Consider the following 20,413-nt stretch of genomic DNA (forward strand, 5'->3'; position numbering starts at 1 on the left):
AGGGACTCTTTGTAACAGGTATTCTCCTTAATGTTTCCAGTAAGTACATACTGCAGGCTGAACTTTTCAAACAGATGATTTATGTCAAATGATTTAAATATCTCTCAAAAACCAGCACAGCATTTTGTGGAGGGCGTGAGGATTTTTTTTTTTCTGTAAAACAATCAGATCGCTTTGATACAAATCAAAAAACTCCTCGTTGGAAATCTGAAACAAAACCTGAAAATGTCAAAAACACTCAGCATGCTAGGCAGCATCTGTGAGAAGAGAGACCAAATCAATGCCTTGGGATTCAACTTCTCTTCTGGGGTGTCTGACCGAAAATGCCGACTCTGCTTCTCTCTCCACAGATGCTGCCTGACCTGTTGAGTGTTTCCAGCAGATTTTGTTTTTATTTCAGATTTCCAGCAACAACAGGTTTTTTAAATTTGTTTTTGGTTTTTCTTCCATCAAATTTTCAGGTCTGTAATTTTTCATCAGATGATTTTGAAAGTTCACATAAAAAGAGACATGTTTAAAGTTTGATTAAAATATATTAAAATGAGACATTGTCCTTACCTGCATTGCTACATATCAGCCCATCTGCATTGCGACACATTTCATTGCTCTGCTTTCTCGGAATGCTGCATGTTTTGGGATGATGGCATGCATTACCGAACCAGCCATGGGCACACTTGCACTTTCCACAGTCGCATCTCCCGTGACCTAGGTGCAGCACAACAGAAACCAGATGGTGTCCAATGTTTCTCAGGAACAACCCCAGATATTTCAAATGATTAGTCCACCAAACATGTTCAATCACATTCACAAAAACATGGTCCAGAGACTTAAGAACTTAGACAACTTCAGCACAGAAACGGGTCCTTTGGCATACAATTTATGTGCCGAACATGATCCTAAGATAAACTAATCTCATCTATGTACATGATATATGGGCTCAACACCGACAAGACTAAGGAGTTAGTGGTGGACTTTAGGAGGAGAGGAACACCCCTGTCCCATGACTCCATCAGTGGTGGGGATGTGCAGTTTACCAGGGAGTACAAATACCTTGGAGTGTACCTGGACAGTAAACTGGACTGGTCCAGGAATGCTGAGGCCCTGTATAAGCAGGGACAGAGCCGGCTGTAGTTTTTGAGAAGGCTCCGCTCCTTTAACGTCTGCAGTAAGATGCTGCAGATGTTCTACCAATCGGTGGTAGGCAGTGCCATTTTCTTCACTGTCGTGTGCTGGGGCAGCAGGGCGAAGGCCGCAGATGCCAATAGAATAAACAAACTCATCAAGAAGGCTGGCTCCACCCTGGGGGCGGAGTTGGATTCATGGGAGGTGGTCTTGGAGGGGAGGATGCTCCTCAAACTGCAGAGCATCTTGGACAATACAGCTCACCCCCTCCATGACACACTGGTCAACCTGAGGAGTTCCTTCAGCAACAGACTAGTTCCACCAAGATGCAGTACAGAATGCCACAGATGAACAGTACAGATGCTTTCAAGAGAGAGCTAGATAGAGCTCTTAATGATAGCGGAGTCAGGGGGTATGGGGAGAGGGCAGGAACGGGGTACTGATTGTGAATGATCAGCCATGATCACATTGAATGGCGGTGTTGGCTCGAAGGGCCGAATGGCCTACTCCTGCATCTATTGTCTATTGTATATTGCCACAGGAGATCCTTCTTCCCTGTGGCTATCAAACTGTACAATTCCTCCCCTTTCTGGTGTGGGGTAGACTGACTACCTCTCCCCCTCCCTCCCCAATCTTTACACATCCCCTATCCGTTCCACTCATCACTTCAATTTCATGTTTCATGTATTTTGTGTTTTATGACTGTTGTCAGATCAATTTCCCTCGTGGGATAAATAAAGTTCTATCGTATCGTATCTTCCCATTTGCTGCAGATCCATGTGCCTATCCAAAAGTCTGTTAAAAGCCACTATTGTATCTGCCCCCACCACCACCCCTGGCAATGCATTCCAGGCACCCACCACCCTCTGTGTAAAAAACTTACCCTGACATCACATATCATTAAACTAATGGTATATATACTGTATTCAATCATTAATAGACACCACAAAAACATGTTATTAGTATTATTAATACCAGCTTGAAAAATGCTTTAAAGTACATAGGAGAATTTGCATGAAGTTGGATTTCTGTAAGTCAGGGTAACTGTAAATCAGTACATTCATAATGTCACAGTCACCTATGCTTAGCACATTTGATCATCTGCTTCATTGTTGAGTGATGGGTGAGTATTGATCCAGGAGCCAGGGAGAACCACCTTTAGATTTTAGACTTTAGAAATACAGCGTGGAAACAGGCCCTTCAGCCCACTGAGTCCACGCCGACCAGCAATCATCTTGTACACTAGCACTATCCTACACATTAGGGACAAATTACAATTTTTACCAAAGCCAATTAAGCCACAAAAACCTGTACGTCTTTGGAGTGTGGGAGGAACGGGAGGGCCCGGTGAAAACCCACACAGGTCATGGGGAGAACGTACAAACTCTGTACAGACAGCACCTCAAGACAGGATCGAACCCGGGTCACTGGCGCAGTAAGGCAGCAGCTCTACTGCTGCGCCACTGTGCTGCCCCCTCGGTCACCTCGCCCTTCTTCACAATCCTGTCCCTTGGGTTGCTTGCATACACCTGAGAGTGCAGCTTGGATTCGGCCGGACCTCCTGCTGCGGGGCAGCACCTACGGCAGTGCGGCACTTACTCGGTACCGCAGTATCAGCTGAGGTTTTGGTTCCGAAATCTCTGGCGAAGGACTTGAGCTGTCATGACTCTGTGAGTCACCTGACAAAACCAAAGTCTCCTCCCTCAGGTCCTAAGATGGACACAAAATGAACAATGGACAATGGGGAGGGAGGGAAAGCAAAGGGCAATGGGGACCTGGCGTGGGGGAACCACTGTGGGGGGAGAACAAAAGGAGGAGCTGGTGTGCTTTGTAACTTTGTCAGCACCATAGGTGGCTGCTATTTGTATACATTGGGTATGCAAGCAGATAATTTCACTGTGCCTTGTCACATGTGACAATAAAGTATTCCATTCCATAAAATATTCCATTCCATTCCAAACAGCTGGAGTAACTCAGCGGGACAGGCAACATCTCTGGAGAAAAGGAATGGGTGACGTTTCGAGTCAAGATCAGCTCCATTGTTCTGAACTGTTAGCCATGAGAGAAAACAATTTCACGCGCTCTCTCTCTCTCTCTCTCTCTCTCTCTCTCTCTCTCTCTCTCTCTCTCTCTCTCTCTCTCTCTCTCCACCCGAGGCACCCCGTTAATCATCTGTCACACATCAATTAGATGGCCTATAATCTAAATGCTCAAGGGAGTGCAGGCTGCATTCTCAACATCCAACTATCTTACAACCATCATCAACCTGTTCAGAAAAAAACATTGCTTCCCTCTGAGAAGAGGTGCAGAGTCTGGAACTGAGGTGGGGTCCAACCAGAAATCTATGAAAGATTCTGCCATTGGAGTCTGCTTCTCTGTTTAACCTGGTGTTAAAAACCAACCATTCTTTTCCAATATCTGCCGGATCAAGTAACAGAATGATTTGATTTTGGTATTTTTAACCAATAAGGGCAATTACAGCACTTTGCCTTTTCTTGGGAAATTTACATGTAATGATCACAAAGTAATGAAAAGGCTCAGAGGACTCTTTTTCAAAAAGCAATATTTAATGCTTCATTAAGTATGACAATGAAGATTAGTCGCACTGTGATTATGACGTGCAAATCTTAAACAGATCCACTGTTAGGAATGAATTAAATGAAAAACTACAATGATTTTTAAAGCAAACAGATTTTATAATGTTTTTTAAAAATCAAATTGTGTAAGAAACGTCACAAAACGTTCAGGGCGCAGTAATGTTCCATTATTCTAACTGCTGCATGATATAATTAACAGCTTGAGTATTCTGTAAGCAAATATCAAATGATTGTCTCTTGCACAGCAAATGCAGAGCCTCAGATCTGGAGTGATGCCAGAAGTATCAGAATCTGCCTGTTCAAATAAGTGAGATGAATGGGAAAAAATTGCAAATGTGAGAAATCAGAATCTGAAAGCAGAGGTTGGAACTGCAGAAGAAATGTGCCAAGACATGCTGAGATGCTAATGTTTCAGAACACCTCCATTGCATATAAGCATTTTCCTTTCTTATTTCAGATTTCCAGCATTGTTCGCTTCAGATATGCTCCTGACAAAGCTCCAGCCTGAAGCAGCTGCCTATCTTAATCTGTTAGAGGAGTAATTTCCACGCTGCGCTAACCATATTTACTCCATTTCCTTAGAGTCATGCTGTAATTGTGTTGTACAGCATAGAAATAGGCACTTTGACCCACTGCGTCTTTGCCGACCATCATGCCTATCTATACTAATCCCACTTGTCTGCCTTAATTCCAAATCCTTCTCTGCCTTGCTCTGTCCAGATGCCTCTGTTACTATTGCCATCTCCACCACCTCCTCAGGCAGCTCATTCCAGATACTCACTGCTCTTGGTGCTAAACATTTACCTCTCTGATCCCCTATAAATCTCCTCCCTCTCAACTTAAACCTATGCATTCGTGTTTCAGACACTCCTACCATGGGAAACATACACTGGTTATCTAGTTTATCTATGCCTCTCATAGTTTTATATAGCTTATGAGATATAAGAGGACATTTAGCCCATCAAATCTGTGCTGGGTCACAGAGCAATCCTATGATGCCACTAATTTTCCCTGTAACCCATTCTCCCTACATTCCCTTCAACTCCTCCCAGATTCTAACACTTACCTATGCATTAGGGGGCAATTGACAATGGCCAATTAACTTACCAAATCGTAAATGGATTGATTGTAATCATGTATTGTCTTTCTCCTGACTGGTTAGCACGCAACAAAAAGCTTTTCACGGTACCTCGGTACACGTGGCAATAAACTAAACTGAAACTGAAACAGATGAAACAGGTCACAGGTTAAACGTGCAAATGCCACACATACAGTATCCAAGGTGAGGTGCCTTGATTTTAAGGCAGCAGCTCTACCTGCTAGATCACTGCATGTTCAACAAAAGGAAAGGTCTTAATTTTTTTTTCATTTCTTATCTTGGGTTCTCCCAAAGGGTTTTGAAACCAATTAAATATTTTTGAAAAGATGCTCCTTTTTTTTCGTGAAATGTGTGGGTTGCTGACGGGACAAGCATTTCTCCGTCACCCCTGATTGTTCTTGAAAAGGTGATGGTGAGCAGCCTTACTAAACTACTGTAGCCCTGATGGTGAAGGTACTCCCTTGGTACAGCAGTGCAGTAGTGCTGGGGAGGGAGGGAGGGACTCGCTGAATTTAGACCCAAGAGTCTTCAACCTGAAAAAATTAATTCTGGTTCGCTATCCATAGATGCTGCATGACCTGCTGAGTCTTTCCAGCATTTTCTGTTCTTTTTATTTCCCATTTCATTTTGAACATTCACAGGAGGATATCCATTCAGTGACAGGGAGAATATAAACTGAGACATGAGAATAAATGGTTCACCAGAATAACAAATTCATTGGTTTATCCTTTTATAAAATAATGTTAACAAAATCTTGATGAGGCAGATAGAGGCTTGGTTTAGTCTCTCTTATTATAAAAACTACTCGACTGACCCTACAGTGTCCCCTCAGTGGTATACTGCATTTCCATTTGTGTCCCTGACACAGACCGACTCACATTGCACCATCCTCCGGCCACAACCCGATCTCAGCAACGATTTTTCTATGGACTTTGAATAAAAGTTGCACTTCGTACATTGTTTCGCACGATTATAGTCTGATTACCCAATATAGCAGATAATTCGTGGTATTATTGTTTATTGTATATGTATTCATAATTTCATAAGTTATAGGAGCCGAAATAGGCCATTTGGCCCATCAAATCTACTCTGCCATTCAATCGTGGTCGATCTATCTTTCCCTCTCAGCCCCATTCCGCTATCTTCTCGCCATAACCCCTGACACCCGTACTAATCAAGAATCTGTCAACCTTCACCTTAAAAATATCCATTGACTTGTATTTGTTATGATGATGAGTGTCATAAAGGTGTGTCATAAAGGTGCAGCAAGTAACAATTTTATTGTTCTGTTCCTGCTACATAGGACAAGTAAACACTTGACTTTTGACTTTCAATGCCTCCGATAACTTCTGGCTTTGCTTCGCACGCTGAGGGCTATCTGGGAATCATTTGCAGACTTAGATCTACAACCATCTGTTCCAGTGCTACTTCATTTGATGAAAAACTGGGAGCCCAGCATGGTTAGCACTGCAGTATCACCACTTGCCAATAAGCACATGGCCCCTTTATCCAACATTTGGTGTTTGCAGTCGCCCCAACTGAACCAATAACTTTAATTACACTGCTTTCAATTTTTACCAGTAATCTCTAGTGTACAACCTATCAATAGCCTTCTTCAAGCGTCTGTGGACAATATATCTAAATAGTCCCAAACCATCTTCAACAAGGTCAGTCACTCACTGCTCTTCATCACAATTCAATGATTGTTCTCAGCCAAGTACATATTTGCTCTATTTAATTTGATAATGTCAGTAACATTTTAAAATGTAATTGTTAACATATTTTGTGTTCAGATTTGGTATATCATATATAGACTAAACCTGGAACTATGTGATATTTCTGGTCTCTGTATAACTTGTTACTTCACCTGGCCCCTATGCATTGTTCAAGCCTCCATTCCTTGTTGGACCATGTTGAGTACTGTGCATTCAACTCTTATCGTCTTTTTTTCACAACTCAATTTAACCAGGCTGGTTTCCCATCTACCCTGCCTTGATTCCACAAACATTATTCCCTTCCCAACAAAAAACATCACAATTTTGGTTTTGAAATGTTCAATTAATCCCCGACCTCTGCAGATATCCAGACGTTCAGTTCAGAGTCCCAACCACGTCATGGCTGTGGAGGAGCTTCCTGACCTCACTCTAAAATGGTTGGGCTTGGCCATTAAAGTTCTGTCCCATTGTTCCCTCCAAAGGGAAGAGTGCCTTTGTCTTTTTACTTTTTAAACTTTTAGAGATACAGCGGGGGAACAGGCCCTTCGGCCCACCGAGTCCGTGCTGACCAGCAATCACCCAGTACACTAGCACTATCCTACACACTAGGGCAATCTACAATTTTATCTAAGCCAATTATCCTACAAACCTGTACGTCTTTGGAGTGTGGGAGGAAACCGGAGCACCCAGAGAAAACCCACGCTGTCACAGGGAGAACATACAAACTCCGTGCAGACAGCACCCCTAGTCAGGATCTAACCCAAGACTGGCGCTGTAAGGCAGCAACTCTACCGCTGCACCACTGTGCAGTCTCAAAGTCTCTACCTCGTTAAATTCTTACATCCTCTTAAACAACTCAGTTGGATCATTCCTTGCATTCTATGTCCAGGGGAATGAAGTGAGAGTGGATGCATTGATATGTTAACATACAAGATGGTACTCTCTGTGGGATTTACCCTGCACTTAAAATTTGGTTTCATGTAATTAACGGAACAGAATTTCAGAAGCCATACAACTCTAAGGACTGGACCAGGGAGTACCAAGGACTAGGCTTGAATTCCTGCCTCATGTTGTTATCCTATGTCTATAAAATATATGAAGCAACATCTTCCTTGCCTGTTCAAATAATGAACAAGTGCTGCATATGAAGGCAGTTGACAAAGTTGTACCATCAAGAATTATTTGCTATTTACATACAAATATATGAATGAGAAACATGAGGTTACTCAGTTACACAAGCCTTCTCTAGCATTCAACAGGATCATAGCTGACCTTATCGTAACCTCAGTTCCACCCAGCAACCTTTCCCCCTCTTGCTTATTACGAATTTATCTACCTCTCTCTTACAAATGCAAAAGCTCTGCTTCCACTGTGTTGTGAGAAATAGCATTGCAAAGACTCATGCTTGGCTTCAGAGAAAGGGAATGCCTCATCACTGTCGTAAGTGGGTAGCCCAAAGTACTTGCACAGGATTTTTTTTATGAGAAGGAGACATTTATTAGCAAAACTCACATCACACGATCGTTGCTCATCAGTCAGACAGGAAAATGCTGTGAGTTTATTTCTGCCTTTTACATGAAGTGCTGTTTTTACAACCATTATTTTGCAAAAAGGCTCCGAGGAAAATGTGTTAATGGGAACATCTCAATTGTGGAAGTTGAAAGTCTGGCTGATTCAAGAGACAACAATGAGCCAGAGTCTTCACCCTGTTGGAGAGTCCTTTGTGCTGCCACTTCAACGTCTGAATGTTCAAGCAGAGCACATTAGTGCTGTTCGAGCCGACAAAGGAGATGTCATTCTGCAGACCAGTGATTAATCGTGATATTCCCACATTCCCTCGCAACCCTATACGTCTTTGGTATTTTTCTACTACATTGGGACTACAGCAGAAGCAAAGGCAGAAAAGATTCATTACAGTACGCGGGAAAGCCATTCAGCCCTTCATTCTAATGGCAGATGTTTCAAATGCCTTTATGGAGACACAAGATGCTGGAATCTGCAGCCACAGAGGGTCGAGAAGCATCTGTGGGGGAGAATGGAATTGTCAACATTTCCAGTCAATCCTGATGCTGCTGGTCCTACTGCGTTCCTCCGCCTGTTTGTCTTTTTCATTGTTTCAAATGTCTCTTCATTTAATCCTTGCACTTTTGTCTGTGTTGCGGCTCAGTGGGCTCTTAACTGTGGATCAGAGTTTGTGGGTTCAAATCCCACACCGGAGTCCGGTGCATCGACATCAACACTGATGCTCTGAAGACAAAAATGCGGATGCTGCTGGACTTGTTGAGGGAATCCAGCATTTCTGTTTATGCTTTGGATTCCAGCCTATGCGCATTAATATTTTCTTTCCAATGCCGAGGAAGTGCTGCGCTATCAGAGATGCAAATTTTCAGATAAGACGGTCAAATGAGGGCACGCCTGCTTCAGGGCTAGGTGTAAATTCAAAGACTACTCCCCTATGCCTGGGGCAACATTAACCTCACAATGTTGGTATCACAAAATGCTGGAGTAACTCAGCGGGTCAGGCAGCATCTCAGGAGAGAAGGAATGGGTGACGTTTTGGGTCGAGACCCTTCTTCAGACTAACCTCATGAGCAGCTGGTCTCCAAGAATTTGTTTAACCCTTCCTGGAGATGAGCAACAAACAGATACAAGGATAACCCCCCCCCCCCCCCCCCCCCCCCACACACACACATACACACACACACGCACACACGTGTGAATGGTAGTTGCAACAAGAGGGAGGGGTATGTCCATATTTTACTGCCCCCCACCATGTATACCCCTGGTCTCTGGGAGCTCCATATGCAGTGTGAAAACAGGCCCTTTGGCCCACTTAATCGGTGTCAACCAAGTTGCCTAACCAAGCTAGTCCCACGTATGCATCTGAACCATATCTCTATCGTTCCTATAGCAGACCGTTCCATATACACAACTACTTATTTGCAGAAAAACATACCCTCTCAGGTCCCTTTTAAATCTATCACCCCTCACCTCAAATCTATGCCCTCCAGTGTTAGGCGCCCTGGAAAAAAAGACTGTTGCTATTCATCTTCAGGTAATGGTAATTTTATATACCTCTAAGAGGTCAGCCCTTCCTGCATTTGAGGGGAAAAAACGTCTTAGCCTATCCAGCCTCTCCTTATAACTCAAACCCATCAGACCGGCTAAAATCTTCATAAATCAATTTGCACCCTTTCCATTTTAATGTCATCCATCCTATAGCAGGGCAACCAGTACTGAACACAATATTCCAGTGTCCACAATATTCCAAATGTTGTCAAACCATAGTATTGTACAGGTATAATATCCGAAATCTGTACTCAATACCCTGACCGATGAAAGCAAGGTGTACCAAACACCTTCCTCACCACTTTGTCTATCGGTATCATAATGTTCATGTAACCATGTACCTGCACCCCCCCAGTCTCTCTGTACAATACTCCCCAGGACACTATGTTTATTCAGTTAACGATACCTTGATTTGTCTTACAAAAATGCAACACCTCACATTTATCGGAGTTAAACTCCATCTGCCATTCGTCAGCCCATTAGCCCAGTTGATCAAGATTTCATTGTAATTGTAGATAACTTTCTTCACTGACCACTATAGCGCCTGTTTTGTTGTCATCTGTAAAATTATGAAACCATACCTCCAACATTCTCACTTAAATTATCAAATTAAATTGCAAACAATAGTGGATCCAGCATCGATCCTCCTGCCACACCACTTGCTACATACCTCCAGTCTGACTCTCTTCCACCTCCCTCTCTCCCCTACCAGTAAGCTGATTTTGTACCCAGTTTGCTAGCTCCCATGTGATCGAACCTTCCAGACCAGTTTACCTTTGCTGACCATGTCAAAAATCTTGCTAAAGTTTATATAGATACCATCTACCACAGTGCCCTCATCAATCTTCTTGGTCATCTGCTTTATTTCCTGCACAAGTTAAGTACTTAACTGGATGTTAAGTGCTTTAAGATGATGTGTGAAGACCGTACAAAATAAGCACTATAAAGCAGCAGGAACTCGGTGATTGTTGGAGGTGGGTAACATGCAAAAAAACATTGACAACCTAAATAGGTTCAAGCAGAATTCAGTAGCTTTCTGGAAAGAGTGATTTGAAAGATTCACCAATCAGACCAGTCAAATTTATTACGTCTTACAGCATTTCCCCTTTGCTAAAGTCTCTTTCTCTCTTAAATCTCATGGTGAAACTGAAGGCAGTTCATGTGCGCCCGGTTTAAATGTGGATAAGATTTAATGACATTTATAACAGTTGATACAGCTCGATCAATCATTATACAATGAAAGGATCCGCAAACCTCTGTCTTCGTGTGACGTCAATTTGCATAATCTTCATAATTAAATCTTGAATCGCTTAAAAACACATTCATTAGGGCTTAAATGGGAGGAAAAGTCTTTGCTGCCTGAAATACTAATTTGATACATGATCTTTTGGAGAGATTTAAATGTTACTGGACGACCCTGAGATTTTTCACCTAGATGTGGTGTTTAGTAATTGAGTTGACAGCTGCCCCAATTCCTGTCTGTGTGATGAGAAAGATTGAACGTTATGCAGGATTCATCTCACCAATGGGTTTCTGCTTATGTGGAGTAATTTAAACATCCTAAAAATAGTTTCCCCAGCAAAAGTACTTCTCTGTGGGTGTGCAGATTATTATGTCGGTCGTAAAATCTCTGCGTCTGAGAGTGTGAATGTCTGAGTGTGTGGGTGTGTGTGTGTTCCTATATCTTTGTGAGCATGTGGATGTATATGTAAGTTTCAGTGTGCACATATTATTGAGTTTATGGGTGAGCGCATCTACATCTGTCTCTGCATTTGTGCATAAATGTACAGATGGACGGGTTTGTGTGTGTTTGTGCACGTGGGTGTTGCTATGTCTGAATTATGTGCATGCTATAGTTATGTGCATGCTTCATGCCTATGAGTTTAAGTGTGTGTACATGGTGCTCTGTCTATGTGAATGTGCTCATGAGCCTATGGTAGTGCCGGGGTGTGTACGAGAGTGCACCTGCATGCATGTTTGTAAATGTGATTGAGTAGGATTGTGCATGTGTGTTTAATTCTAATTCTCCATAATGCCAAGAATGAAAGAAATATAATAATGTCAGCACTTTATGATTGACAGTCCTGGGATTACAATTAGCATAAATTTGTTTTTGCCAAGCTTGATAATTTTTCCCGATGAAGTTTGCTTCACACAGAATAACTTTTCCATCGGTTTCATTTTGTAATCAACCAAATGTCAGACCCAGAGGCTGCCTCTTGCCACCAATATAGACTCTGTCTCCAGAGGGGATAGAAGACTTCATGTATTTCATAAGGGAACAATTTATGGTATTAGTTTCTGATCTTTAGCTTGGGAAAATGTGCTTCCCATCATTGTGATCAGGTAGTATTATAAGAAGAAGTTCTCCTCCTCTCTTTGACGTCCTCAAGGTATGTCTACTTTGAAGAAGTTCTCCTCTCTTCAACGACTAACTTTAGATAGTTCCTCCGTCCCTCTCTTCCCCTCCCCCTTCCCAGTTCTCCCACTGTCTTCCTGTCTCCACCTATATCCTTTCTTTGTCCCGCCCCCCCTGACATCAGTCTGAAGAAGGGTCTCGACCAGAAACGTCACCCATTCCTTCTCTCCTAGATGCTTCCTGACCTGCGGTTACTCCAGCATTTTGTGATACCTTCGATTTGTACCAGCATCTGCAGTTATTTTCCAACACAGGTAATATTATAAGATGTCCTCATTCTTTAGGAAACGGGGGTTCCCCCCTTCTATTATAGATGAGGCTCTCACTAGGGTCTCCTCGATATGCCGCAGCTCCGCTCTTGCTCCCCCTTCCCCCTATCACAACACGGATAGAGTCCCCCTTGTCCTCACCTTCCACCCCATCAACCGTCATAGACAGCATATAATCCTCCAACACTTTCACCGCCTCCAACGGGATCCCACTACTGGCCACATCTTCCCATCTCCACCCCTTTCTGCTTTCCGCAAAGACTGTGCCCTCTGCAACTCCCTGGTCAACTCGTCACTTCCCACCCAAACCACCCCCTCCCAAGGGTGAGGTACTTTCCTCTGCAACCACAAGAGATGCAACACCTGTCCCGTTACCTCCCCCCTCGACTCCATTCATGGACCCCGACAGTCTTTCCAGGTGAGGCAGAGGTTCACTTGCAGCTCCTCCAAACTCATCTACTATATCCAATGTTCCAGGTGTCAACTTCTATACATTGGCGAGACCAAGCGCAGGCTCGGCGATCGTTTCGCTGACCACCTCTGCTCAGTCTGCCTTAACATACCTGATCTCCCGGTTCCTCTGCTCTTTAACTCCCCCTCCCATTCCCAATCTGACATTTCTGTCGTGGGCCTCCTCCATTGTCAGAGTGAGGCCCAGCACAAATTGGAGGAACAGCACCTCATATTTTGTTTGGGTAGCTTACACCCCAGCGGTATGAGCATTGACTTCTCTAACTTCAAATAGCCCTTGCTTTCTCTGCCTTTCTATCCCCTCCCCCTTCCCAGTTCTCCCACCAATCTTACTGTCTCCGACTACATTCTATCTATCCCGCCCACTCCCCTGACATCAGTCTGAAGAAGGGTCTCGACCTGAAACATCATCCATTCCTTCTCTCCAGAGATGCTGCCTGTCCCACTGAGTTACTCCAGCATTTTGTGTCTACCTTCGATTTAAACTAGCATCTGCAGTTCTTTCCTACACAGTATTATAAAAGATGTCAGTTAGTCTCCACATTGCGCTCTAGGATTAATCCCATTAGTGCCAGGCTACTTTGGGCTGACGCAAAGATAAAAGGAGCTTTCTGCTGCCAAAGTATCGTAAGTAACCAAGACTGCAGCCCTTGCCAAAAAAAACAGAGAGGGAGACAAGGGAACATGAAGAAATACAGCCCCTTCATCCTATTGAGTACGTTGAGCATCATCTCCTCCCAGATTCTACCCCCCACCCACATGCGTGGAGCAATTTACAGCAGCCATTTAACAATCAACCTACACAAATTTGGAATCAGGGAGGAAACTAGGATTGGGTAATAAATGCTGATCAAAGCATCCATGGACGAATATCGAACTTAACCTGAAACTGAACTCGACTTTTCACAATCTTGTTAATTCTCAGATCTCACGTGTATGCTTTTTTCCACTCCTATATCATCTGACTCTGTGTTGCATTATTCTGAAGTTTCTTCAGAGGTAAAAAAAATGATCAGATATTCTTTACTGAAGACAGTTACTCCCAACTACACTGCAATCATGGTACCACAGTTTGCCAAAGTCAACTCAAAGTCAACACTCATTCCTTAGAGGCGGCACAGCGGCGTAGTCGTGGAATTGCTGGCTTGCAGCACCAGAGACCCTGGTTCGATATTGACTTAAGTTTGTACGTTCTCCCTGTAACCAAGTGGGTTTTTTCCGGGTGCTCTGGTTTCCTCCCATATTCCAAAGCCATGCAGGTATGTAGGATAATTGGCTTCTGTAACTTATCCCTAACGTGATGATTGAACTATCATACGGGTGATCAGTGCTGGATTGAAGAGAGGCAGCCATGGACTAATACCAGCAATCACCCCATACACTAACACACTAGGGACAATTTACAATTTACAGAAGCCAATTACCTACAAACGTCTTTGGTGTGTGGGAACATCCGAAGAAAACCCATACAGTTGCAGGGGGAATATACAAACTCTGTACAGACAGCACCCATAGTCAGAATTGAACCTGGGTCTCTTTGGTGCTGTAAAGCAGCAAATCTACTGCTGTATCATTGTGCCACACTAATCCCACCTCAGCTTCCTCATGGAGATCCCACTTGTCCAACCTCTAGCCAATTCAATTTATTCCACGTGAAATCAAGTGAGGACTGAGAGAACAAGATGCACCAGAGGCTGTGGGACCAGACAGCATCCTAGCTGAGGCACGGAGGGCCTGCACTCCGAACTTAGCCACACCTCAAGCCCGGTAGTTCCAGTTCACTTACCTGTATATCACTGGCATCTACCCAACAAAGGGGTAAGTTGCCCAGGTGTGTCCTGCAGGATGCGATCAATCAAACTCAATCTGGCATCAGCAGATTGCTCTTAATCATCAGCAAATAATATAGTTCCAGGACAGCCAAAACTGGAGGACTGCAAAGTTTTTTGGATGTGCAGGACTGGAGGAAATCACACAGAGTGAGGAATAGCACCTTGGTGGGATTTTAAAACAATGAGGAGAATTTTAAAATTGAGGAGCTCCTTAACAGGGAATAACTGTAGGTTAGGAGGCAGGTGACAGGTAAAGGCCTAAAACAGAGATCAAAGTTAGCATGGAACAGTACAGCACAGCAACAGGCCCTTCGGCCAACAATGTCTGTGCCGAACATAGTGTCAAAGCCAACTCTTATCTGCCTGCACATAAATCACATCACTCCATTCCCTGCATATCCACGTGCTTATCCAAAATTGTGTAAGAAGGAACTGCAGATGCTGGTTTAAACCGAAGACAGACACAAAAAGCTGAAGTAACTCAGCGGGACAGGCAGCATCTCTGGAGAGAAGGAATGGGTGACGTTTCGGGTTACCAAAAGCCTCTTAAATGCCACTGTCATCACCACCCCCGACAGTATGTTCCAGGCACTCACCACCTTCATTGTAAAAAATGATGCTCGATGGTTATTGTGGACTTGGTGGATCAATGGACTCCATAGCTCGATATGGTTTCCAATGTGTGATCTGAGTAAATTTCATCTCATTTTGTCTAAAATGAGAGAACGTCTGACTGCATAAAGAGAGTGGAGGGAGCAAATATTGGTGTGAGGATCTGAGTTACTTCCACCCTATGGAACTCACTACCCCAAACCGTCAGAGACTCCTCCACACTCACCACATTCAAAACATCACTGAAATCTCACCTGTTCAGTACTGCCTTCAACCACTGAAGGTCACCTCACCTTCTGTCTCCTTTCTCTGTTCGTTTACTTATTTATCTATTTATTCACTTCCCTATGTTCTCTAAATCCCTGTAAAGCGTCTTGGAGTATATGAAAAGCGCTATATAAATGTAATGCATTATTATTATTATTATTATAACTGTGGATATGTTTTCAGACAATGTTACTGAGGAACAGTGGAGGGTCAAGGATAAATTCCGACTGGTCTGTGGATCATAATGTGAGCACAGGAGAAGAGGCAGTTACCAAGTTTGGAGGGTATAAAACACAGACAGTATCACAGGTGGAAGCTATTTGTGCAGAAATTGCCAATCACATGCTCTGCATTAAAACTGATAAAGAGCATCTTATGTTATGGAGAGGATGTGAAAATGTCCGTCGAAATGCAAGTGTCTCTTCTACCTTTGATTCATTCAGAAGGCATGGACAGAGGGCAGTGCAATGGATGGGAATGATGCTGCTGAATCAATCTGGCCTCTGAAGGCTTTTGTTTGCTTTGACATCCCCACTCTGACTCAGTTACGGTGGTACCATTGAGTGAAATTACTCGGCAACGTACCACAGATGGAATGAAACAGAACTGATGCTTAATGTCACTTTGGTGGAAATGCTCAGCAAAAAGCCTCTCTAATCACGGCATCATCTTTGCAGCATTCAATTACATTCAGACGTCTTACCAACTAAATATAACCCAACACAAGATTGCTAGTAAGCGTAGTTTCGATGGGCTTGCTAGATTTCAACCCACTGCGGAAAGGTTACTGCTAATGAGTTAAAGCAATTTAGACAGCGCAAACTCGAAGTCAAGTGCTTTCCTGTCATTTCAATTTTTAAACAATGCAAACGAAAGGAAGAGCACAGAGCTCTCAGCTCTCAACATATGTAATGCACTGGAGAAGGTGCAAGAAAATCATTCACAGAGATGGTTGTGCATGGAAGGAGTATAAGCATCAAGAGAGGTTGAACACAAAATGCTGGAGAAACTTAGCGGGTCAGGCAGCATCTCTGGAGAAAAAGAATAGGTGACAATAGACAATAGACAATAGACAATAGGTGCAGGAGTAGGCCATTCAGCCCTTCGAGCCAGCACCGCCATTCAATGCGATCATGGCTGATCACTCAATCAGTACTCCGTTCCTGCCTTCTCCCCATACCCCCTCACTCCGCTATCCTTAAGAGCTCTATCCAGCTCTCTCTTGAAAGCATCCAACGAACTGGCCTCCACTGCCTTCTGAGGCAGAGAATTCCACACCTTCACCACTCTCTGACTGAAAAAGTTCTTCCTCATCTCCGTTCTAAATGGCCTACCCCTTATTCTTAAACTGTGGCCCCTTGTTCTGGACTCCCCCAACATTGGGAACATGTTTCCTGCCTCTAATGTGTCCAATCCCCTAATTATCTTATATGTTTCAATAAGATCCCCCCTCATCCTTCTAAATTCCAGTGTATACAAGCCCAATCGCTCCAGCCTTTCAACATACGACAGTTTCGAGTCGAGACCCTTCTTCAGACTGAGAGTCAGCCCCTCCGTTTCTTTATCGACCACAATTATGAAATCACTCTACACCTCCATTCCCACCAGGAAGGCCTTAAAGTCCTCCCTATCTTCCTCGACCACAGTGAAAAAGGACTCACAGGGGTCTTGACCTGAAAGGTCACCTTTTACTTTTCTCCAGAGATGCTACCTGACCCGCTGAGTTACTCCAGCATTGGAGCTGTGGAAGCAGCGCTCCCTCTCTATCACGGGGAAAAACCTGATCATCAGGTGTGAGGTGCTCTCGGGGCTGCTGTACTTGGCGCAAGTGTGGCCTGTCCCTCCCTCCAACGCCACAAGGATCACCTGGGCCGTCTTCCGCTTCATCTGGGGGTCGAGGATGGACCGGGTGCGATGGGCCACAATGCACAAGTCAGCAGACAACGGGGTAAAAGCGCACCCAACGTAGCCTTCATCCTGATGGCTTCATGTGTGGCTGCATCAGGCAGAGCGTAGAGCCAAGGCACGTGGGCATCAAGGGCCACTACCTGCTGAGGTTCTACCTGTCCCCGGTGTTGCGAAGGATGGGCCTGGTGCAGATGCCACGCAATGTGCCAGTCAGCTGGACATTGTCGCACCATCTGTCGTTCGTGGAAAGGTTCTTCCGGACCAACACCTTTGACCACGTCCATCAGGCAGTGGTCAGCACGGAACGTCCTGCAGGCACTGCAGGGGAATGACTCCATGGATCCTGTGGCGTGGTTCCCAGAGCAGACTGCCTAGCTTGTCTGGCAAAACGCCTCATTGCCGGAACTCACCAACAAGCACCAAGACCTGGCCTGGCTGGCGGTGAGGGGAGCCCTCCTTGTCAGATCCTTCCAGTACCGCCAGAACCTCACTACCAGCGCACGCTGCCCTCAGAATGGCTGCTTTGGAGAGGAGACGGTTGCCCACCTCTTCGCAGAGTGTGGATCTGCAAAGAGAGTCTGGAGAGGTTTGCAGGGGTCCCTGTCACGATTTATTCTGATCAGCTCCGTCACAGAGGACTCTGTGATCTACGGACTGTTCCCAGGGATGCATTCAGAGACTGATATCGAGTGCTGCTGGCAGGTCATCAACTCGGTGAAAGACGCTCTTTGGTCTGCCCGAGCATTGTTGACCTCCCACGATGTCCGTCGGGGAATGTTGCCGACTGGCCCGCTGCAGACTGCAGGAGTACATGCTGAGGGACGCACTGAAGCTTGGTGCAGCCAACGCCAAGGCCCTGTGGGGGAGGACCACAGTCTAGGGTCCTTCGGACATAGAGGGCAGGGTGTGGTGGAGACGCCCCACAAAGTAAGGGAAGGGATTCCACGCCAGTGGGCCACATAAGTGGCAAGGGTGGGGGGAAATTTTATGTAATTGGTGTAAAGAATGTATGTATTGAACATATGTATAGCCTCTGAATATGTCGGATGGCGTTTTGTAAAGAACATGTTTTGTATATATCTATTTCTTTATTTCTCGAATAAAGTATATTTTGAAATAAATAAATAAAAAGTTTTTATCTTGGGTGTAAACCAGCATCTGCAGTTCCTTCCTACACAAGCTTCGATCACCCCGACGTGGGGGCTTCGACCGCTGGCTGCGGGAGCTTCCATCGCCCCGACGGATGGTTCGACTGCCCCGACCGCGGGAGAAAAATGAGGGAAGAAGATTAGCCTTTATTGCCTTCCATCGCAGTGAGGAATGTGGGGAATCCGTTGTGGTGGATGTTTATGTTAACTTTTATGTAGTTGTGTGGCTTGTTGCTTTTTTAGTATGGCTTTAAGGTAATTCGCATATCACTGTACCTTAATTGGTGCAAGTGACAATAAAAGACCTTTGAAACCTTTGAGATTGAACAGTCTAGGTGTCTAGTCCATGCACGTAGAGGGTTACCAAGAATTCCAAAGTGACTCCATGGGGCAGCTGTGGAGAATATATTTCCATTATGATGGAGAGCAGAACTAGGGAGCTTTCAATGCAGGATATGCTTTGAAAAACCCCAGAGGGATTTCGGGAAAAACCTTTTTTCCCAGTGAGTGACCAAAAACACATCTAAATCAGCCATACAAATCCCAAGCCTCCAAGTAGTCAGCAGCCTGGCAACCAACAGAAAGTACCTAAAGCAGGACCTACACATTGCATGGTAGGGCTCCGGGGAGTGTTGTGGAACAGAGGGATCTAGGAGTGGGGTGCATAGTTCTTTCAAAGTGGCATCACAGGTGGATAGCATGGTCACACATTGGCTTTAATCAGTCAGACTATTGAGTATACTAGTTGGGAGGACATGTTACAGATATCTAAGACGTCGGTAAAGTAACATTTGTTCAGTTTTGGTCACCATGTTACAGGAAAGATGCTGTCAAGCTTGAAAGGGTTCAGAGAAGATTAACCAGGATGTTGCCAGAACTCGAGGAACTACCAATAGGGAGAGGTTGAGCGGGCTAGGGCTTTATTCCTTGGAGCGCAGGAGGATGAGGGGTGATCTGACAGAGGTTTACAAACTCATGAGAGGAATAGGTAGTGGGACTGGTGTAGATGGGGCGTGTTGGTCGGTGCTGGCAAGTTGGGCCAAAGGGCCTGCTTTCATGCTATGACTATGACTCTGTGACTGATGTTCCAAGAATGATCTTTCATCTACAAGGCACAAATTAGGTGTGTCAACCAAACTGCTGAAGTCAGGGCTCTGCAACAGGGGTGTGCGAGAATTAGATGAGCATATCTCCAACAGCTCACGAGAAGCTGAAGAAGGAGAAAAAACGATTGGCCATCTGTCTCCCTAAACCATGCTTCCCTCCACCACTGATGCAAGGTTGCTGGTGTATGTGTCATCCACAAGATGCACTGCAGTTGCTCACCTGGGGAGATATGGCATGTGGCTGAATATTGTACCAAACCTCTGCAGATGTTAGCAATTCTCCACTCTTTGTGATTTCCACCAGCCCCACACATCCCAAACCCTTTAAACTCCAGTTTTGGCTGTCCTGGAATTATGTCTCCTTTGGAGAATATCTTACAAGAATTATCTCTCCTTTGGAGAGACTCGGGTTCGATCCTGACTACGGGTGCTATCTGTAAGGAGTTTGTATGTTCTCCCCGTGACCGTGTGGGTTTAGCCCGGGTGCTCCAAACTCCTCCTTCAAAGACGTACAGGTTTGTAGGTTAATTGGCTTCAGTAAAGATTGTAAATTGTCCCTAGTGCTGAGTGTGGGGATCACTGGTCGGCATAGATTCAGTGGGCCGTCGGGCCTGTTTCCATGCTGTATATCTAAACTAAACAGAACTTAACTAAATCCTATCACCAGTAGCAGAATAGGAAACAGCTCAAGAAATCTATTGATTACCATGTTCACAAGTAAGAGGAGTAGAATTAGGCCATCGAGTCTACTCCGTCATTCAATCATGGCTGATCTCTGC

The 20,413-nt window shown here is 44.6% G+C and overlaps 1 protein-coding gene across 1 annotated transcript in view; it reads right to left on the bottom strand.

Annotated features, from left to right (window-relative positions):
• Positions 1 to 20,413, bottom strand: part of itgbl1 (integrin, beta-like 1) — a 111,368-nt gene that overhangs the window by 55,078 nt on the left and 35,877 nt on the right. The window contains exon 3 of the mRNA XM_078403016.1: positions 559 to 705. Coding sequence (XP_078259142.1) covers positions 559 to 705 — 147 coding nt within the window. The remainder of the gene's footprint in view (positions 1 to 558; positions 706 to 20,413) is intronic.

This window comes from Rhinoraja longicauda, chromosome 7, assembly GCF_053455715.1.
Source record: "Rhinoraja longicauda isolate Sanriku21f chromosome 7, sRhiLon1.1, whole genome shotgun sequence".
NCBI classification, from domain to species: domain Eukaryota; kingdom Metazoa; phylum Chordata; class Chondrichthyes; order Rajiformes; family Arhynchobatidae; genus Rhinoraja; species Rhinoraja longicauda.